Here is a 23,592-nt window from a genome sequence, read left to right as displayed (position 1 = left end):
TTAATATAAAAATAATATGCAGTGAGCAGATATCATACATAAGGTACAATTAAAAAAATTAATGTTCCCATTGAAGACCTAAGTTATGACAACCTCTTTGAATGTGCCTTCTAAATACTTTACTTCCCAGTTGTGTGAGGGAAGCTCATTGAGGCCTTATAAGATATCAACCAGAAGAATATTCACAGTATTTCTTAAAAACACTACATTTTCCCTATCACATCAGGTAAAATAATTTAATGTACTTATTTTAACAAAACGCCCATAGTTACTAACTCCAAACTATATAGTAGCCTTTTTTGTTTCTTAAATTTCTAGCATTAACTGTGGTTCTTAAAGATATCTACAGTTGATATTTTAATTGTCATGCTATTACTGAAAGTAACCAAGTTTATTCTGAAAGTTCTACTGTAATTCACCTCTAAAACTGACTTTATGTGGAAAGTTTCAGCATAAAAATATATCTACTATATATATATATATATGTCAAGATTGATTCTACTACATTTTTAGAATAAGCACAGAGTTTTATATCAGACAATTTGAGTTTTAACATCTAACTTTACACAGTAACCCTGGGAACATTATATTCTTTCTTTATCAGACAATTTGAGTTTTAACATCTAACTTTACACTGTAACCCTGGGAACATTATATTCTTTCTTTGAGCCTCAGTTCCTAAACCATAAAATGAGACCATCACCACAGTTCTCAAAGGGTGGCATGAAGTTCAAAGAGCTCGTGTATGTGCTTACTACTGGGCTGGGCACAGCATAGTATACCAGGTTTAAATGTTTCTTCTTTTCTCCTCTCTTTCCTATTCCTAATACTTTGGCTCACTGGAGATTGGTGAAAAAAATATAGAAGAAGTTACTGGAATAAATCAGCTCCACTAAAAACCTCCTTATATTGCAGGCAATATTTATACATTTCCAAAGTAATGTTCCATGAGATCAAAAGATTGTTTTTAAAAATGTATTTACATAATACAGTTCATACACAAGAAAAGATTTTCAAGGCAACAATGGAAAAAAACAAGCTAAATCTATGTGTATAGTTTAATTTTGTAAAATGAAGAAAGATTTTTAATTTTATTAAATATTGAATGTTCATGGACAGACAACAGAACCAAAGCTACTTCATACAGCAATCTATATCAACATAAAAAAATATCAAAATAGAGTTTCTCTGAAGGAAGGAGCCTTTTTTAAAATGGGATTGATAATAATGAGAAATTCCCATTATTTGTCCATGAAACAGCTTATTAAAGTTGCTACTTCAAACAGGATTCTAGCAGAACTTGGCACGTAAATTTAAACTTATCAGCCACCCACTACTTTTCACCTTCTTGTAGCTTCACTCATTCAGACAATCTCACATATACATACATTAATATTAAAAAAAATCCTGGCTTCAAAGCAGAAAATTAATTTTCTACAATAAAAGTAGGTCACCATATTTATAGGTAAAGATCTCAGTCACAGAAATTAATTTTCCTCATAGAGATGCTAACTAACATATACTACTATACTCAACTTTTCAAAAAAGGTGTGTCTCAGGAGGATCTGCTCAATCATTCACAATAATTCTAAGGCATTACAAGCAGTTGTTCCACAGGACAAGTGCTACCCTTGCAATGACATACTTTTGATACATTTAGCAAGTCTTTAGTCTTCAAGTGCTACCAGCCAGACAGAGACATTTGTAGTCTACAGGTGGTTGGCTCAAAGGTCAAAAACTTTGTTTAAAAAAAAAGTTTATGGAATAGCACCATAGAAAGTCTTTCAGAAACATATCTTTTTTTTTTTTTTTTTCCAACATACATTTTAAAAACCTGAATTCTAGGAAGAAAAAGACAATTTTCAGTTCTAACAAGGCTTACCCACTTCATTTCATTAAAAAAAAAAAATTAACCTTGACAACGTCAACATTAACAGCTACAACAGATCAACAACAAAAGGGAGAATAGCAGCAGTAGAACTTGAGCATGAGCCATCTAGGCAGTCACTTTAAAATGATCCGGTTCACACCTGTTGGGAATTATCTCACCAAGTTCATAAGACATCATGAGGTCTCTTAAATTTGGTGTGAAAAGGCAGCATTTCTCACTGAAGGAATTAAGTTTACCGATAAACTGGGCATTTTCCAGCACTTAAATAAAATTATGTCTAGAATTAACTAAATGATAGATAATACTGACATTTCAAACTTGTCAAAGGTCAGGAAAATGAAATGGTTTCAAGATCGTTTATGTTTCAAAGAGGTAAATTTAGCCTGCAAGTGAAAATAATGAAGCTGAAATATTCCAGTTTCCAAACACTGGTCATACCCATATTTAAAGTATAAACCACCCTTAAAAGACTTCCACTTCACAAAAACTTAAATGGATCTGGTTTACATTGTCTTTAAGATGCACAGTCAAAGCAATTATCCTAAGATTCAAGGAGAGAGTTTTCCAGTTTATAACCTGTAAGATCATTTTATTTCTCCCATATATTGAGAAATTGTCAAAAAGAACATTCTGCAGGGTCACAGACCCTGAAAGGAACTATTTGAAGTGTGAAGCATCTGTGTTGTGCTGTGAACAAATTGTGAAGTCTTCTTTGAATCATGATGCTCTTTCACCAACTTTATTTCTATTTATACTGTCAAGAATGGAGTTCAAATATCCTGGTAATGCTCATCAGGATTAGCTGGAAACTTCTCTTGTAGTGCAGAGATAATTCTGGTCTTGCAGTTTTCTTTTGCTCAAACTCATATGAAACGTTTGTGCTAAAATCTTCATTTAAAAAAGAAGTACATCTTCTCTGCATTATACACATTCCTTTATGTTCTGATGGAGGTTTTGGTTATTTTTTGGTATGTGTGGAATCTGGATATCTGATGCTTTTGTATCTTATATGAAATCCTTTCTTGCTGATTGTGTCATCAGTGTGAAAATGAATTAAAACTGTATCACCAATTGAATAGATTTCTTCTGGTGGCTGAAGACAAAGACAAACAAAGACACACAAACAAAAAACAATAAAATGAATTATTTTTTCTTCAATGTCATTCATATTTGGAAATTTGGTATAAAATTGAATCCTCCTAACAACCTTGAAAAGTAAATGAGTGACTTTATTTTACAGGTGAGAAAGCTTGAGTTTCAGAGAACAGATGATGTGCTCAAGATCACAAAGTTGATCAGTGATATAGCTGAGCTTTGAACATAATTAAGTCTGCTTCCAAGTTCTGGAACTTGGTGTTTTCCCCCAAAATTTTAAACCAAGTCCCTTTGATTTAAAAATAATTAAAGTGAAGCTCAGAGAGAAAAAAGAGACATTAAAATTATTTCAGAAGCTGCTCTGAGGCAGAGCCACTTCCCGAATCCAAATTGTCCATTCCTTCTTGTTTTAGTAATCTAAGTACTGAGAAGCACTTTCATTTCATTTCAGTAGTAATTTGGACAGGAGTTCAATATTATTCAAATTCAGTATTATTTAAGTAACAGTTATTGTTAGACATTTGAAAAATGGAACTAAAGCTTTAGAACAAAATATGTATTCAGAAGAATATTTGATATTAATGTGCTGAATCCTGGGGGAAAGCATTGAGAAAACCTTAAGCTTTCCTTTTTCTTATTTATCATGTTGATGCCCTCTAACCTATTTTTGGTACTGTGTCCTGTGCACACTGCAGTGGAGCAACATTCAATAGGCTAAACCTCCACGCTGGTGGCAGATCCTGCCACTTATCAGATATATGTTGAGAGGGGGATCTCAATTTGAATTGTGCATATTCTTTTTCTTCTATGCTTTAATTTAAAAGTTTGCAAAACTGTCATGGTGTGTGTTAAGGTATATTGCTTTTAGATAATTAAATATTTTGTGCAAAATTAAAAGCATGAATTAAAAAAGTTAGAATGTGGACAGTAACAAGAATTATAGTTACTGAATTCATCTGTCTTGTTCGATGTTATTGAGCAATTCACTAGCAATAGAGAAGGGAAGAGACATGTTGTAACTTATCAAGCCATTAATAATATAATGTCACATTTTTTTGTAAAAGCATTGCTGACTTACACATCTTACATATATTGATTCACCAATTTATAGGTATTTTTATCATGTCTATGGTATCCTGTTGGTACTGTATTTACCCCTGATCCACAGAATCGACCAAGCCCCACTGCTGTTGAATCAAGACCATCAAAGAGCTCAACGTAGTCATAGCCACAGTCAGCTTCTTCTTCCACTTCAAAAATCTGGAAGGATAATTCGAGTCGAGAGCCCCGTTCTGACACTAAGAGCCATTCACAATCAACTTGTCCTGGGTAGTTGTTATCACCAAACTGAGCATGTGAGTACAGATCTCTGGGTTTTGATTCCACTTTCAGTCTGCCACCACACTCTGCCCAAGGAATAAAAATGAGATAAGTGAGCTCAATGAGCTTTAACAACTCCAATTTCTCTTTTAGTGTAGTATAACCACTCTCTAACTTCTGTATTCATTTCCATGGTCAGTTATGCTTCCCATATTTGAAGATTCCAATGATGTAGTGGATACTGATAGGCCCTAGGTTTGGTAGGCTGGGTTTGGTATTTCAGCTTCACACTTACTAGTTCAGTGACTTTGGATAAGTGACATCGCTTCTCTGATACATAAGGTAAAGTGCAGATGACAACAATAGTACCAATCTTAGCAGGCTTTAAGGATTTAATTAGCACATGAAAATCGCTTAAAACAGTACCTGCCATATAGTAACCAGTCAGTCCTAAAGGAAATCAACCCTGAATGCTGAAGTTGAAACTCCAGTGCTTTGGCCACGTGATGTGAAGGGCCATCTCATTGGAAAAGACTCTGATGTCGGGTAAGACTGAAGGCAGGAGAAAAAGTGGGCAGCAGAGGATGAGATGGTTGGATGGCATCACCAACTCAATGGACATTTCTTGTTGTTCATTCTCTCGTCATGTCTGACTTTGCAAACCCATGGAGTGCAACATGCCAGTCTTCCCTGTCCTTCACTATCTTCTGGAGTTTGCTTAAACTCACATCCATCGAATCAATGATGCCATCCAATCATCTCATCCACTGTCACCCCTCTCTCCTCCTACCTTCAGTCTTTCCCAGCATCAGGGTCTTTTCCAATGAGTCGGGTCTTCCCATCAGATGGCCAAAGTATTGGAGCTTCAGTTTTAGCATCAGTAGTTCCAATGAATATTCAGGGTTGACTTCCTTCAGGATTTACTGGTTTGATCTCCTTGCTGCCAAGGGACTCTCAAGAGTCTTCTCTAGCACCACAATTCAAAAACTTTAATTTCTCACTGCTCAGACTTCTTTACGGTCCAACTCTGACATCTGTACATGACTACTGGAAAAACCATAACTTTGACTATACAAAACTTTGTTAGCAAAGTGATGTCTCTGTTTATTAATACACTGTCTAGGTTGGTCATAGCTTTTCTTCCAAGGAGCAAGCATCTTTTAATTTCATCCCTGCTGTCACCATCTGCAGTTATCTTAGAGTCCAAGAAAATAAAACCTGTCACTTTCCATTTTGTCCCCATCTATTTGCATGAAATGATGGAATTGGATGCCATGATCTTAGTTTTATGAATGCTGGATTTTCAAGCCAGCTTTTTCACTCTCCTCTTTTACCTTCATCAAGAAGCTTTTTAGTTCCCCTTTGCTTTCTGCCATTAGGGTGGTGTCATCTGCATATCTGAAGTTATTGATATTTCTCCTGGAAATCTTGATTCCAGCTTGTGCTTCATCCAGTCTGGCATTTTGCATGATGTACTCTGCATATAAGTTAAATAAGCAGGGTGACAATATACAGTTTTGACTGATTTCCAAATTTGAACCAAACTGTTGTTCCATGTCTGGTTCCAACTGCTGCTTCTCAACCTGCATACAGGTTTTTCAGGAGGAAGGTAAGGTGGTCTGATATTCCCATCTCTTTAAGAACTTTCCAGTTTGTTGTGATTCATGCAAAGACTTTATCATAATCAATGAAGCAGATGTTTTTCTGGAATTCCCTTTCTTTTTCTATGATCCAGTGGATGTCAGCAATTTGACCTCTGTTCCTCTGCCTTTTCTAAATCCAGCTTGTACATCTGGAATTTCTTGGTTCACATACTGTTAAAGCCTAGCTTGGAGGATTTTGAGCATTACTTTGCTAGCATGTAAAGTGAGTGCAATTGTGAGGTAGTTTGAACATTTCTTTGGCATGGTCCTTCTTTGGGATTGAAATGAAAACTGACCTTTTCCTGTCCTGAGCCCATTGCTGAGTTTCCCAAATTTGCTGACATACTGAGTGCAGCACTTTTATAGCATCATCTTTTAGGATTTGAAATAGCCTAGATGGAATTCCATCACCTCCACTAGTTTTGTTTGTAGTAATGCTTCCTAAAGGCCACTTAACTTTACACTCTAGGATTTCTGGCTCTAGGTGAGTGATCACGCCATAATGGCTGTCCAGGTCATGAAGACCTTTTTTCTATAGTTCTTCTGTGTATTCTTGCCACCTCTTCTTAATATCTTCTGCTTCTGTTAGGATCATATTGTTTCTGTTCTTTATTGAGCCTATCTTTGCATGAAATGTTCCCTTGGGATCCCTAATTTTCTTCAAGTAGTCTCTAGTCATTCCCATTCTATTATTTTCCTCTATTTCTTTGCATTGTTCACTTAAGAAGGCTTTCTTATCTCTCCTTGTTATTCTTTGGAACTCTGCATTCACATACATGGGTATATCTTTCAATGGATGCGAGTTAGGGCAAACTCTGGGAGATAGTGAAAGACAAGGAAGCCTGGTGTGCTGCAGTCCATGGGGTCACAGAGTCAGACATGATTGAGTGACTGAAAAACAACTTATAGTAGCTCTCAATGAATATTTGTTATTGTTATACATTATACTGTTTTCACTCTTAAATAACTGTTTTCAAGGACAAGAAGGTCAGTGTTCAAGTTAAATCTTAATATTTTAAGAACCCAGAAGCCAAAGTAATAAGAAATAACCGAAAAAATGAACAATATAAAAATCCTGTATGTGTATATGTGCCGTATAGAATTCTTTACATAGAATATACAGACCAGTATTACTTTACTTAGGTTGAATTACTTATCTAACTTGATTTGGAATAACATACACCCCTCATAAATTGTAGTTTATCTTGTAGTTCTAGAACATTATGAATCATATTTTTTGTGTTTAACAAACAAAAAAAATGCTCTTTCATAGCTTTTTCAGAGAGATATTAATAAACATATGATTTACCAGTTACTACTTCTGTCATTAGAGGTAAATATAACAAATATAATATATACCTGCATAAAATTTACAGTTAATGTATTTTAGAGAATAAAAGTTTTCAAAAATTACTCTTTGTAGCCTGGGCCCCCAAATTTTACAATGACTAGAGAGGAAATGAATGTTCAAACTACTGTAAACTTGTGCTCATGTCATATGCTAGCAAGGTTATGCTCAAAATTCAAGTTACGTTTCAGGAGTACATGAACTGAGACTTTTCAGATGTACAAGTTGGGTTTAGAAAACACATAGAGGAACCAGAGATCAAATTGTCAACCTTCTTTGGATCATGGAGAAAGCAAGGGAGTTCCAGAAAAACATCTACTTCTGCTTAATTGACTACACTAAAGCCTTTGGATGTGTGGATCACAACAAACTGTGGTAAATTCTTAAAGAAATGGGAGTAACAGACCACCTTACCTGTCTCCTGAGAAACCTGTATGCAGATCAAGAAGCAACAGTTGGAATCAGACATGGAACAATAGACTGGTTCAAAATTAGGAAAGGAATACGTCAAGGCTGTATATTATCACCCTGCTTATTTAATTTATAGGCAGAGTACATCATGTGAAATCCTGGGCTGGATGAATCACAAGCTGGTATCAAGACTTCTGGCAGAAACAGCAACAATTTCAGCTATGCAGATGAAACAACTCTTATGGCAGAAAGCAAAGGAGAACTAAAGAGCCTCTTGATGAAAGTGAAAGAGGAGAGTGAAAAAGTTGGCTTAAAACTCAACATTCAGAAAACTAAGATCATGGCATCTGGTCCCATTAATTCATGGCAAATAGATGGGGAAACAATGGAAACAGAGACTTTATTTTTTCGAGCTCCAAAATCACTGCAGATGGTGACTGCAGCCATGAAATGAAAAGATGCTTGCACCTTGGAAGAAAAGCTATGACCAAAGTAGATAGCGTATTAAAAAGCAGAGACATTACTTTGCTGACAAAGGTCCATCTAGTCAAAGCTATGGTTTTTCCAGTAGTCCTGTATGGATGGGAGAGTTGGAATATAAAGAAAATTGAGCACTAAAGAATTGATGCTTTTGAACTGTGGTGTTGGAGAAGACTCTTGAGAGTCCCTTGTACAGCAAGGAGATCCAGCCAGTCTATCCTAAAGAAAATCAGTCCTGATTATTCATTGGAAGGACTGATGCTGAAGCTGAAACTCCAATATTTGGCCACCTGATGTGAAGAACTGACTCATTGGAAAAAACCCTGATGCTGGGAAAGTTTGAAGGTGGGAGGAAAAGGGGACGATGGAGGATGAGATGGTTGGATGGCATCACTGACTCAATGGAAATGGGTTTGAGTAAACTCCGGGAGTTTGTGATGGCTAAGGAACCTTGGCCTGCTGCAGTCCATGAGGTCGCAAAGAGTTGTACACAACTGAATGACTGAACTGAACTGAAAGGGTACTAAAGAATCTCTTAATGAGAGTGAAAGAGGAAAGTGAAAAAGCTGGCTTGAAAATCAACATTCAAAAAACTAAGATCATGGCATGTGGTCCCATCACTTCATGGCAAATAGATGGGGGAAAAAATGGAAACAGTGACAGATTTTATTTTCTTGGACTCCAAAATAACTGCAGATGGTGACTGCAGCCATGAAATGAAAAGACACTTGCTCCTTGGAAGAAAAGCTATGGCCAAGCTAGACAGCATATTAAAAAGCAGAGACATTACTTTGCCAACAAAGGTCCTTAGAGTCAAACCTATGGTTTTTCCAGTAGTCATGTACAGATGTGAGAATTGAACCATAAAGAAGGCCAAAGGATTGATGTTTTCAAACTGTGGTGTTGGAGAAGACTCTTGAGTGCCCCTTGGACAGCAAGGAGATCAAACCAATCTATCTAATTGAAATTAGCCCATATATTCATTGGAAGTGATGATGCTGAAGCTGAAGCTACAGTACTTTGGCCACATGGTGTGAAAAGCTGACTCATTGGAAAAGACCATGATGCTGGAAAAGAATGCAGGCAAAAAAAGACGAGGGTGGCAGAGGATGAGATAGTTAGATAACATCACTGACTCAGTGAACATCAGTTTGAGCAAACTCCAGGAGATGGTGGAGAACAGAAGAGCCTAGCATGCTGCAGCCCATGGGTTCACAGAGTCAGACATGACTTAGTGACTGAACAACAACAGAGAGTAGATAAAAGTAGAGGATGCCTACAGTCTCCTCCAACCAACATATAAGCATGACTGGGCCTAGGGAGAAAAAGGAAATGATATGAAAAGTGCCATGAGAAATTAGAGTTTCATTCTGCCCTTATTTGCAATGACTGAGAGGTTACTGGGAAGCAGAAATTTCATTATGAAACCAGGGAAGTCCCCAGAAAAGTGGGATGAGTCGGGAGAGAACAGGAACAAAAATACAGTGTGGAAAGATTTGGACAGATAAACCAATGGTTATTAAAACACAATTTTAACCCTGGTGTGGTCTTCTGTGACCAGACAGTCCTTGGCAGCACCATGTGAGGGTGAATTAGGATAGCTAAAACTCTTACTTAGATTTTTTCAGATTGGTATATGGTTTACCCACATTGTGGCTTGGTGATTTTAACTAACAAAATATTTCTGAATCCCCAAGATGGAACCCTATTCAGATGTGTCTGAATACAAGTAGGCTCAGCCAAAACTCTGGGCATTGCTACATACAACTGCACATTCAGAGACCTTGGTGTGACTATAGATGCAAAAAAAATTCCAACTAGTGTTTCAGTCATGAGAATGCCTTCCACATCATGTTAAATGATAACAACTATGTATAAAAGAATGAAATTAGAACACTTCCTAACACCATACACAAAAATAAATTCAAAAGGGGTTAAAGACCTAAATGTAAGACCAGAAATGATAAAACTCTTAGAGGAAAATACAGGCAGAATACTCTGACATAAATCACAGCAAGATCCTCTGTGACCATATCCTACAGTAATGGAAGCAAACACAAAAATAAATAAATGAAATTCAATTAAACTTAAAAGCTTTTGCACAGTGAAGGAATCTATAAACAAGGCGAAAAGACCACCCTCAGAATGGGAGAAAAAACAGCAAACAAAACAACTGACAGAGAATTAATCTCCAAAGTTTACAAGCAGCTCATTCAGGTCAATACCAGAAAAACAAACAACCCAATCAAAAGTGGGCAGAAGACCTAAACAGATATTTCTCCAAAGAAGACATACAGATGGCTAAAAACACATGAAAAGATGCTCAACATGGCTCATTATTAGAGAAATACAAATCAAAATTGCCATGAGGTATCATCTCACACTGGTCAGAATGACAATCATGAAAATATCTATGAACAATAAGTGCTGGAGAAGGTGTGCAGAAAAGGGAACCTTCTTGCACTGTTGGTGGGAATGCAAACTGATCTATAACCACTATGGAGAATAGTGTAGAGATTCCTTTAACAAACTAGGAATCAAACCACCACATGATCCAACAATCCCACTACTGGGCATATATACTCAGAGGAAACCATAATTGAAAAAGACACATGTACCCTACTGTTCATTGCAGCACTATTTACAATAGCTAGGACATGGAACAACCTAGATGTCCACTGGCAGATGAATGGATAAAGAAGCTGTGGTACTATTAATCCACAATGAAATATTACTTAGCCATAATAAGGTACACATTTGACTCAGTTCTAATAATGCGGATGAACCTAGGGCTTACTATAGAGAGTGAAGTCATAAAGAGAAAAACAAATATTGTATTCTAACGCATATATATAGAATCTAGAAAGATAGTACTGATGAAACTGTCTGCAGGGCAGCAATGGAGATGCAGACATAGAAAACTGACTGGTGGACACAGTGGAGGAAGGGGAGTTTGGGACGAATTGAGAGAAACATTGAAATATATACATTACTATATATAAAATTAGATAGCCAGTGGAACTTTGCTGTATGATGCAGAGAGTCCTAAACTGGTACACTGTGACAACCTAGAGGGTAGGATGGGGTGGGAGATGGGGGGAAGTTCGAGAGGGAGGGGACTTAGTATACATACCTATGGCTGATTCATATTGATATATGGCAGAAACCAACACAACATTGTAAAGTAATTATACTCCAATTAAAAATAATTAAATTGAAATAAAAATAAATAAATAAATGTCCCTTTGTCTTCCAGTTTGTAGGACGAGTGTCTTGCACAATCTGTTGATATAGGTCCCATGTGTGCTTATAACCACCCTCTCTGGAAAGCTGGAAATCTTATCAGTCTTGGGAACTATCTCTTAAGTCCCACAGACTGGAAACTAAGCATCCTTCCTTTTCCACAATGGTGGGTCTCTTATCCCTAACTCCAAGAATTATTGTCCTCTCCCTGTGACAGAACTCTACAGCCAAATGGCCTGGATACAAATCTGAATTCTACTAGTCATCAGCTGTGGGATTTTGTCCCCCAGTTCATTTCTAAAGTAGGGATCATACACAGTACTCAAGTGATAGGATCTAGATGAAGAGCTATAGGCTGCTGCTGCTGCTGCTAAGTCACTTCAGTCGTGTCCGACTCTGTGCGACCCCATAGACGGCAGCACACCAGGCTCCCCCGCCCCTGGGATTCTCCAGGCAAGAACACTGGAGTGGGTTGCCATTTCCTTCTCCAATGCAGGAAAGTGAAAAGTGAAAGTGAAGTCGCTCAGTCGTGTCTGACCCTCAGCAACCCTATGGACTGCGGCCTTCCAGGCTCCTCCATCCATGGAATTTTCCAGGCAAGAGTACTGGAGTGGGGTGCCATTGCCTTCTCTGGAGCTGTAGGCTAATACATGTGAAATTATTGAAATATATATGAAATTATTGAAAGATACCTGGCATGCAGGAAAAGCCACCTATGAATACACTACCATCATTTTATTATTTTCCAGCGAGAACATCTACATGGCATCATCTGTACTTCTAGGGATCCACTCAGGTACGAAAAGAAAAACCAGAAAAATTGAAAAACAATTTAAAGCACCATTAATCTGTTTTCAGAAAGGAAGAATTATCTTTTTGAAGGCCAGTAAAATATTTTGTGACAATATTTCTGAACTCATTATATAAATGTATAAATCAATGTAATTCCATTTACAAATAATAAATTTGCTTTATTCTCAAAGTTTGATATAATTGAGTGATTTGTTTTGTTTACAATTGTCAGTACTTGCATTACTTTTATTCCACAGTGCAGGAAGAGGTGAACTGTGGGAGAGGTGCTGGCTTCTGTATGACTACTTTGGAGAAACAAGGTGGCAAAACAAACCAGGATCCAGAGGAAACAATTCTCTGAGGGACCTAGTTCAGAACAGAAGTCAAGAAGGAAATGAAGTATTTGAACAAAATGAGGAAAAAAGACTTAACAAAGCCCTTGTGAATGTGAAATGTGAGGCTTAATTATTTGATTTTACTGAAAACGTCTGGAAAATGACAATACTCAAATGACTTAAACTACAATTAAGACTGACTTAAATTGTTTCAGAAAAGGTGACCATCATTTTAATTTGGAAAGACATTTGTTTGTTTCCTGGTAAAGTTCCTATGAGGGCCTGTAATGTGATCAATAAATGCTTTTAGTAGGCATAGAACTATAATTTAATTTAGTTTTATCAACATAATTTCAAAGGTGCTGAATAGTATATTATTTGATTTTTAAATGTCATTGACAATTATAATGATGCTTTATGCTGCAGAAAAATGTCCTGCCAGACATGCAGTGTTTTAAAATATTTTCTTCCACACTTTTCCTCTTTTCCTGTACTATAGCCTTATCTTCTGAGAGAATACACAGGATACTTTTTTTAATTAAAAAATTTTTTTCTTCAATAGTTTATTTAATAATACCATTTCTTTTACCTGATTAAAATAAATTTGGACTTAGAATTTGAACCCACCTTCAGAGGAAAATGGCACCTTTTTCAATAAAGTCCATTTCCCACGGATTTGGAATGTATTACTTGTAAAAAGAAAAAAAAAAAGGAAAACCATAAAGCAACATTAATATTTATATTCACCTAATTTCAAAATTCATAGTTAGAAACTTTCCTTGTGGATATAATTAAAATTGTATATAGAAATATAAATTTGTTCAAGCAAATTAAAATGTATACTTCAGGGCCCATTAATAATAATTACATGCATTCTAGAAAGCAGTAAATAATGAATAAATGCCTTATACATTTAGCAAATTTGACAAATGTAGTATTGGACTTCACCCCACTCCAGTACTCTTGCCTGGAAAATCCCATGGATGGAGGAGCCTGGTGGGCTGCAGTCCGTGGGGTCGCTAGGAGTCGGACATGACTGAGCACTTCACTTTCACTTTTCACTTTCATGCATTGGAGAAGGAAATGGCTACCCACTCCAGTGTTCTTGCCTGGAGAATCCCAGGGACGGGGGAGCCTGGTGGGCTGCCGTCTCTGGGGTCGCACAGAGTCGGACACGTCTGAAGCGACTTAGCAGCAGCAGCAGTATTAGACTTCACTGTCTTAACAAAAACCCACCGCAAATCTTAAATTTAACTTCTCAGTCTATAGCTGTCAAAAGGTAGATATTGCTTCTATTTTCTCATTGTCATTATTCATGTTGTTTAGTTGCTAAATTGTGTCCAACTCTTTGCCACCCCATGGACTATAGTACACCAGGTTCCTCTGTCCATGGGATTCTCCAGGCAAGAATACTGGAGTGGGTTGCCATTTCCTTCTCCAGGGTATATTTCTGACCCAGGGATCAAACTTGCATCTCCTGCATTGGCAGGCAGATTCTTTATGCTGATCCACCAGGGAAGCCCCTATTTTCTCATGAAGTGAAGTGAAAGTCGCTCAGTCGTGTCTGACTCTTTCAACCCTGGACTACATGGTCCATGGAATTCTCCAGGCCAGAATACTGGAGTGGGTAGTCTTTCCCTTCTCCAGGAGATCTTCCCAACCCAGGGATCAAACCCAGGTCTCCTACATTGCAGGCAGATTCTTTACCAGCTGAGCCACAAGGGAAGCCCCAAAATACTGGAGTGGAAAGCCTATTCCTTCTCTGGTGGATCTTCCCAACCCAGGAATCGAACTGGGGTCTCTTATTATTTTCTCATAAGTTCCCATAAAATTCCCATTTGTTTTGCTATGAATTATTAATACTCTACAGTGTCTATTTAAAGTACCAAATAAATATCTATTGAAAGACTGTGGAATAAATAAACTTGTTAAAGAGAAAGCTTTCAAAGAAATAAATAATAAGCAGTACATAATATTTCAGTATGTATATCTACTTGAGAGTACCAGTAAAAAATAAATCTACCTCAAAAATTCAAAGATAACTAGTTAAGTGAGAGTAACAATTTACATATGAAGAAGAGAAAGAAACAGATAATGCCAAAAATTTTGACAAGAGCACAAGTAAGTAGAAGTTGGGAGAGTATTCTAGTTCCAGCTGTTATTTTTTTGTGCTACTTTGGTAGTCATTAAGTTTTAGCCTCAGAAGCCTCATTTCTGAGATGACAGGACTGAATCAAACAATATCCAAGGCATGTTTTGCCTACAAAGTAATAGTGAGGCTGCTTACATGGGTATTTGAATGGATATGGAATGAACAGTGAAGTAAAATGAAACTAGTCTGTTGGTTACTTTGGACAGAGGATTTGTATAAGGAAGCATTCACTCTCTATATATTGTTTCAATTAACAGTTATCCAGTTTTGTATTGGTTTTCTTCCTAGTCCAAAATGGGTATGTTTAGAGAAAATATACAATAGTAGAAAGTACATGAGCTTTGGACACAATCAGAATTAGGATGAAATCCCAGGTTTGAATTTTAGAAATTGTTGCACATTAATGTCTCAGATTTTAAATTTCTTTATCTGAAGATAAAGATAATTCCTACATCATATAGCTCTTTGGAGAGCTCAATGTATGTAGTTGTTAAGTGTATGTATGTGCCTGAAATATCAAGTGCGTGCTACATATACCGTTGGATTTCAATATATGATCTCTGTGATAATGTAATTAGAGCCTACCAATGAATTCTTAATGGTAATACATACACAGAAATAGCGTCTATAGCAGAAGCCATGTAAATTAAGGAGTCATGGAGTTTTATAGTTGCAAGAAAACTTGAAGTTTAAGGTAAAGGCAAAGATAAAAAGAGAAACTATAAAAGTAAGTGACTGATGCTAAAGCTGAAACTCCAATACTTTGGCCACCTCCTGCGAAGAGTTGACTCATTAGAAAAGACTCTGATGCTGGGAGAGATTGGGGGCAGGAGGAGAAGGGGATGACAGAGGATGAGATGGCTGGATGGCATCACTGACTCGATGGACAAGAGTTTTGGTGAACTCCGGGAGTTGGTGATGGACAGGGAGGCCTGTAGTCATGCAATTCATGGGGTCGCAAAGAGTCGGACACGACTGAGCGACTAAACTGAACTGAAGAGGAATTTATAGGTGAGTAAACTGAAGGTACTATATCAGCTGTTTCAAGAGTTTTGAAGCATATTTTTACATTCCACTCTTAGAAACTGTGACAGCCAGGATTATTTTAAAAATTATGCCATTAACACTATGATGTCAGAAAAATATTGATCAAGTAATGAGATTTCAATTTTTCTATTCCTTCAACATGTGATAAGTTATCAGGAAAGTATTTAAAGAGTAAATGTCAAAGGCGTAAAAAGTTCATTAATATGGAATATTTTTAATCCATGAAAGATTTTTCTCAAACCAGAATATTTATATTAATGATGAGAAATAATGACATTGTATTATTTTTGAGTCCAGTCATTACTAGCACGAATCAGATAAAATCCACTTTCTCACAAATAGACTTCAATATAAATCTGCTCATAGCAGAATATACTAGAGTGGAAAATAAAATTGAACAATAGAATAAAGTTATTATTTCTAAAATAGAATAAAAGTAAAAGAAAACAATAATCAAGAGAGCATGACAAACATTACTGCACTAAATTTTTTTTATGGATTAATTTGTAGACTGTTTTTTTTACACCAAGAGGTAGCGCTACTGGTAAAGAACCTGCCTGCCAAAGCAGTAGATGTCAGAGACTGGGGTTCAATCCCTGGGTGGAGAAGATCCCGTGGAGGAGGGCACGGAAACCCACTTCAGTATTCTTGCCTGGAGAATCCCCTGGCTATGGTGCTGCTGCTGCTAAGTCGCTTCAGTCGTGTCCGACTCTGTGCGACCCCATAGACGGCAGCCCACCAGGCTCCCCCGTCCCTGGGATCCTCCAGGCAAGAACACTGGAGTGGGTTGCCATTTCCTTCTCCAATGCATGAAAGTGAAAAGTGAAAGTGAAGTCGCTCAGTCATGTCTGACTCTTAGCGACCCCATGGACTGTAGCCCACCAGGCTCCTCCATCCATGGGATTTTCCAGGCAAGAGTACTGGAGTGGAGTGCTGTGGCAAAGCGAGGGACACGACAGAAGCGGCAGATCTCTCCTGGGGTCTCAGCAGTGAACGCACTGAACCTGGCACCAGGTGTCGCTATAAGCTGAGCGACTTCAGTGAGTGTATATTTCAACTGAAGGATTTTAAAGGACACTCACTGCACTTTATGTAATATATTGTTAAATTTGCTCCAAATTAAAAGTTATTTTACATTTTTGCCTAAAATTTTTCATATTTGTCTAAATTATATTTTATTTCTTAAAAACTTCCATTATAGTTGTAACCTGTAAGGGTCAAATTAGAGATTAGGGTTAGGAAAAAGATGTATTGCATACCAAATAAAAGGGGAAAAGGTAGGCTCTGTAAACAGAGAGTTGAATTCAAAATTTGAATCACAAAAATATATTAATGTGAAAGTTAGCTAATAGGTAAAGCAAAAACTTTTAGTCACTCAGGATTTTAGCAATAACAAAATTTTTGAATTTCTAGCTATAGATTTCTATCTGTTAAATATAACATATAAATTGAATTTCTAAAGTTAGCATAGAATATACCATATAAATATTTAAGGTAGTTCTTCTTGATCATACCACATTGATAAAAATATTAATATGAAAGTTAGCTAATCATGTAGAATTTTAGCAAAAACAAAAATTTTCAATTTCAAGCTACAGATTCTATCTATTAAATACATAAATCAAATTGCCAAAATTAACATGGAAAACACCTTATAAATATTAAGAGATAGTTTTCTTGATCTTTGGGGCTTCCCTGACAGCTCAGTTTTTGATTATGAATCAGATCAAATTACTGTGTTTCTTTTAATTAGTGCAACAGCTACAAAGATCCAGTTTCAGTTTCAGTTCAGTAGCTCAGTTGTGTACGACTCTTTGCAATATCACGGACTGCAGCACTCCAGGCTTCCCTGTCCTTCACCAACTCCTGGAGCTTGCTCAAACTCATGTCCATTGAGTCAGTGATTCAGTCCAACCTTCTCATCCTCTGTCGTCCCCTTCTCCTCCTGCCTTCAATCTTTCCTAGCATCAGGGTCTTTTCCATTGAATCAGTTCTTCCCATAAGGTGGCCACAGTATTGGAGCGTCTGCTTCAGCATCAGTCCTTCCAATAAATATTCAGAACTGATTTCCTTTAGGATTGACTGGTTTGATCTCCTTGGAGTCCAGGGGACTCTCAAGAGTCTTCTCCAGCACCACAGTTCAAAAGCATCAATTCTTCAGTGCTCAGCTTTCTTTACAATCCAACTCTCACAACCATACATGACTACTAGAAAAACCATAGCTTTGACTAGATGGACCTTTGTTGGCAAAATAATGTCTCTGCTTTTTAATATGCTATTTAGGTTGGTCATAGCTCTTCTTCCAAGGTGCAAGCATCTTTTCATTTCATGGCTGCAGTCACCATCTGCAGTGATTTTGGAGCCCAAGAAGATAAAGTCTGTCACTGTTTCCATTGTTTCCCCATCTATTTGCCATGAAGTAATGGGACCAGATGCCATGATCTTAGTTTTCTGAATATTGAGCTACAAAGATAGGACTTCCCTTTTGGCTCAGCAGTAAAGAAGCTGTCTTCCAAGGCAGGAGATGCGGGTTCCATCCCTGGGGTGAGAATATCCCCTGGAGAAGAAAATGGCAACCCACTCCAGTATTCTTACCCGGAAAATCCCATGGACAGAGGAGATCATGGGGTCACAAAGAGTAGGGCACAACTTAGTGACTAAACAACAACTACAAAGATGTTTAGGTAGGTTGCTACATGTTTCTCAAATATCTCATACAATGTTTCAGTGGGATTTCTTTTGATCCTGTTAGAAATACCCTGCCTTCACTAGAAGAGAAACTTGGTACTTACTCAGAAAAGAGAAGCATCACCTAATTTACTCACCTGTAGAATGTGCGGCTTGAAAACCTTTTCTTTGAACAGATGCATCAGAGACAAACCGAACAAACATGTTATTTCCAGTAGCCACAAGGGGCTCTGGTATCTTGTTCCCACACAGTCGTCCAAGAACTGGTGATTTTTCTGTTTCTCCATCAAATATTTCCAAGTGATCATAAGCACATTCTTGATGCTGCTCAATCTCAAATTCAGTAAAGGCCTATTAAGAAAGAAAAAAAAAAAATTTGTAAAGCCACATATCACTCAAAATGGGTTCTTTTCTTCGCAGCAGAAAGAGAAAGACAAATATTGTATATTAATGCATATACAAGGAATTTAAAAAGACAGTACTGATAATCCTACATGCAGGACAGCAAAGGAGACACAGATGTAAAGAACAGACTTTTGAACTAAGTGGGAAATGGCGAGGGTGGGATGATTTGAGAGAATAGCATTGAAACATGCATATTACCATATGTAAAATAGATGACCAGTGTAACTTTCATGCGTGAAGCAGGGCACACAAAGCTGGTGCTCTGGGACAACCTAGAGGGATAAGGTAGGGAGGGAGGTGGGAAGGGGCCTCAGGATGGGGGGGACACATATATACCTGTGACCAATTCGTGTTGATGTATGGCAAAAACTAACAAAGTATTGAAAAGTAATTATCTTCCAATTAAAATTAATTAATTAATTGAAAAAATATGTTCAGGGTTTGCAAATGATTTAATCCATCTAGCACATTACTGAAAAGAGGTGTGAAATCAGTAGAATATAAAGTCTAGGAAGACATAATGAGGAAAACAATGCAATAATATCACATGAAATTCTATTTGACTATTGCAACTAATTCTACTATTGCAATTAAGTCTACTCCAGAAATTAGACAGATTATAATAGCAAAATGATATTTTATTCTGAATTTATTCTTAATGTATTAGAAAATTTTTAAAAGTTATATTTAAAATGTGATTCCTTCTGGTGTTGATGATCATAAACTGTTGAACATCATCATACCATTGAGCATTTAAAATAAAGAGAATGTATACCTGTGGCGGATTCATTTTGATATTTGGCAAAACTAATACAATTATGTAAAGTTTAAAAATAAAAAACAAAACAAAACAAGAACAAAAATCCAGGATGGTTTACATATAAAATAAAAAGAAAATCTCATAATTTTAAAAGTAAGTATTTTCACAAAAATTAAATACAGTAAACTTTAATAGAATACATAAAGGGGTTTTTCATCATATATTTATTTAGATCTTACAACCCATATTATTAGAAAATAAAAATATGTCTTCAAGATAGATTATTTTTAATTAACTTTTCAGAGACTTATTACACTTATTTTAATATTTGGAGTGTTACAAATTTTAGTATGCTTTTTTATGTGTAAGTGTTACAAATTCTTAAAAGTTTATTAAATATTTAATATTAAATTCAACAACAAAGAGTTTAATTGAGATGGGCTGAAAATAATAATTGTCCAAACTATTAATAATTCTAGGAATTCTAGGTTATTTGTGACTGCCAATTAAAGCTTTTTCATTTCCTCTTCATGCGTTCAAGAAATAAACCATTAGTCCTACCTAAGTGCAAAGAGCAAACCTAAAAAATAATTTGGAGAAAATATGAAATAAGCTTGAAAATGTATTAATTTTGCTACAATCCCTACAGCATAAAATTTTGCACATAAATGTTTTATATGAATATTTTTAAATGCAATATTGTGAAGGGATCATAATTCTAAATTGAAAACACAATTTTATATTTTTCAAAGAAAAAAGTGACTTAAACTTGGGTCTCCCTCAGTGATGACCACATTTATCTATTCTGTTCCACACTACCACTTGATCTCACTTCTATCTTTAGAAGAGTAAGGTAAGAAATGAAGGAAGCAATTTATATAATTAGGGAGTAGGAGAAAAGAGTGAAGAGACAAAAGAAAAGGAAGATAGCTGATCTTTTATGTCTCATCCCACTGTGCCCTACTTAAAAATATAAATTAAAAAGTTATAACCAATAAATGTTAGTGAATCTCTATTTGTTATTATGAGTAAAAGGAATAATCATTTCATTCATCCAATAACACCAGATAGTACACAAAGGATTAAATACAGCATAGAGAATCTCACTGGAAACAAACAATGCAGAAAAATATGGTGAACAAGAAGACTTTAGCCATTTATTTAATTTGAAGCACAACATTCAAAGTGTGCACCACTGAAGGATTTGTCACATATTAATCTCTGTAATCTAGTTGCAGAGAATGAAACAGAGTAGAAACACAGTGCTTGGAAAATAGAAAACCCTGAATGGACTGTTGGCTGGATGTCTGGATAAATCTGTTCAATCATCTATCTAACTACCTAAACCATGTTTATGGTCAATCCAATGAATGGAAACACCAAGGATATGGCAAACCAAAACTTTTGGTTTTCTGCCTCTCATAAGAGGGTAGTCAGTCAGTTTCTATTATCTTTGTGTATATATAAATAGTCTCAATATCAGTTTGTAACTCTTAATAAAACAATAAGAGAAAATCAGCTTAACTTCATCCAGAGGGTTGTTTATTTATTTTTTTAGCTAAATATGAAACCAAACTTCTAAATACTAAGAAAAATATTGTATAAAGAGAAATAACATCTGAAAACTGTTGCATGTTGAATAATTGTCTCTTTGGAATGGACTTTAGAAGCATTCATCTATAAATATAAAGAGCAGAGAAACCCACTGTGTAGAAGAGAAAACTTTAAGAATGATGGAAGTAATGACATTCTAAAGCTTATCCTATAAGTAAAAGTTAACAATAGGATCAGAATCTACAGATCACACGAGTTTAATCCATTGATTGGTCCATTGAACATGAAGTGAATGAGATAACTAATGGGCTACTTCAATCTCTAATGAAATGCAGGATGTCTGGAGTAAATCATAACATCTGTTTTACAGAACAGAGCAATACCACAGAAGGTGGCATTGAGCTAGTGGGCTAGGGACTACGCTGACACTTGATCTGGAACCAACTGACTCCAGGTTTTTATCAAATTACTAACAGAATCAGACTGATTTTGTAAGAGTCACATCAAGCAGTTTGTGTAGCTGATACATTTTCAGTAATGCAAATAACTCTCATTCATTAAAGTATTGATTAATTTTCCCCTTGGAATTAATAGCAGCTTGTAAGGTCAGTTGCAAAGATTGGGTGGTCCTTTTGTAGAAGCCAGCTTAACCCAAATGCTCTACCACACACAAGCAAAATGTGACTAATTCACATGCTGAGATCTCATAAATCTGCCCTGTAATATTTTAGAGACATACATGTAGAGACATCTCCATATATAGTGAAAAAGTGAAAGTGAAAGTAAGTCGCTCAGTCGTGTCTGACTCTTTGCAACCCTGTGGACTGTAGCCCACCAGGCTTCTCTATCCATGGGATTCTCCAGGCAAGAATACTGGAGTGGGTTGCCATTTTCTTCTCCAGGGTATCTTCCTGACCCAGGGATTGAACCCAGGTCTCCCGCATTGCAGGCAGATGCTTTAACCTCTGAGCCACCTGTACATGCCATATATAGTGACTTTACCTTAATATGAAATATTTCTAGGCCATAGAATGGTATTATAAGAGTCCATGGAAAAATGGAAAATCTTTAAAAACTGACTTTAGAGTTCCCAAAGGTAAAGTAAGATACAGAATTTATTGTTTTATTCTATCACACATTCTGAGGCATGGATCTCTATGTCTAAATGATGCAGAATGTGAACATTTCCAGTCACCAGGAATCAGTCCCATGGAAGTGTGCCTCCTGAAGTCTCTCAAAAAATCTCCCGAAGATTCTCAAAAAAAAAAATTCCCCCAAAGTCTTCAAATTTACAATGAAGACAGGATAGAAAATTTGATGTGTGGAGCTATAAGGAACTCTGATTGCTGCTGAAACACTGCCCTCATTTTGGGGGAATTTTAAATACCTTTCTTAAGCATCTGCACTCAGACTTTACAAGACAGTTTGGTATTCAAACATTTAAACCTTATTCACTCCATTATTATACTTCTATGGTTTTAAGGTTAATGATCCATGTTTTAGAGAGATCAAAATGAGTGAATGACAGTACATTCTAGTAAGAAATTCTAAATCATTTAAAGAGAATCATTCAAAAGAAACAAAATTAACCTTTCATTTTAAGCTCTGGAAAGAATAACTGTGCTTTTTTTGGAACATTCAAGCAAGCCTAATCTACCTTCCTAGCTTCCAGCCAAGCTTCATATACAGCCCTTTCACATGCACATTATTTTGCCAACAAATGTCTGTATAATCAAAACTATGGTTTTTTCCAATAGTCCTGTATGAATGTGAGAGTTGGACCATAAAGAAGGCTAAGCATGGGAGAACTGGTGCTTTTGAATTGTGGTGTTGGAGAAGACTCTTGAGAGTCCCTTGGACTGCAAGGAGAACAAACCAGGCAATCCTAAAGGAAATCAATCCTGAATATTCATTAGAAGGACTGATGCTGAAGCTCCCATACTTTAGCCACCTGATACAATGCTAACTCATTAGAAAAGACCCTGATGCTGGGAAAGATTGAAGGCAGGAGGAGAAGGGGATGACTGAGGATGAGATGGTTGGATGCCATCACCAACTCAATGGACATGAGTTTGGGTAAACTCTAGGAGTTAGTGATGGACAGGGAGGCCTGGCGTGCTGCAGTCCATGGGGTCACAAAGAGTTGGAATAAATGAGTGATTGAACAACAACAACAACAAACAGGTACTTTTGCCTGAAAAAGTATTCTTGTCTGAAAAATCTCTTGGACAGAGGAGCCTGGCGGGCTACAGTCCATGGGGTAGCAAGAGTTGGACACAACCTAGAGACTAAACTACCACCAGAGGTACTTTTACTGAAAATAAAAGCACTAGCTAAAAGATAAGGCCATTCAAAGTCTCTACATACACTCAGAGAGGACAGGATAATAAAATAATAGTGCTTAATGTGGAAATAAAATTTAGCCAGG

At 36.5% G+C, this 23,592-nt stretch overlaps 1 protein-coding gene across 4 annotated transcripts in view; it reads right to left on the bottom strand.

The window, feature by feature from the left end:
* Nucleotides 1–961: 961 nt before the first annotated feature.
* The window catches only part of TLL1 (tolloid like 1), a 323,151-nt gene continuing 300,520 nt past the window's right edge, over nucleotides 962–23,592 (bottom strand). For 2 of the 4 annotated variants that reach the window (XM_086346186.1, XM_086346188.1), the window contains 3 exons: nucleotides 18,583–18,796; nucleotides 4,142–4,392; nucleotides 962–2,984 (listed from right to left, as the gene is read on the bottom strand). In XM_086346186.1, the coding sequence (XP_086202312.1) occupies nucleotides 2,850–2,984; nucleotides 4,142–4,392; nucleotides 18,583–18,796 (600 nt within the window). In that variant the 3' untranslated portion in view covers nucleotides 962–2,849. Of the gene's footprint in view, nucleotides 2,985–4,141; nucleotides 4,393–13,185; nucleotides 13,248–18,582; nucleotides 18,797–23,592 lie in introns of all 4 variants that reach the window. The other 2 variants (XR_015144096.1, XM_086346187.1) reach the window with 2 other exon arrangements.

This window comes from Bos grunniens, chromosome 17, assembly GCF_055505025.1.
Source record: "Bos grunniens cultivar Pamir isolate PY7600 chromosome 17, Bosgru_T2T1.0, whole genome shotgun sequence".
NCBI lineage: Eukaryota > Metazoa > Chordata > Mammalia > Artiodactyla > Bovidae > Bos > Bos grunniens.
Note: the sequence above shows the minus strand (reverse complement) of the source record. Positions and strands in the feature narration are given on the sequence as shown.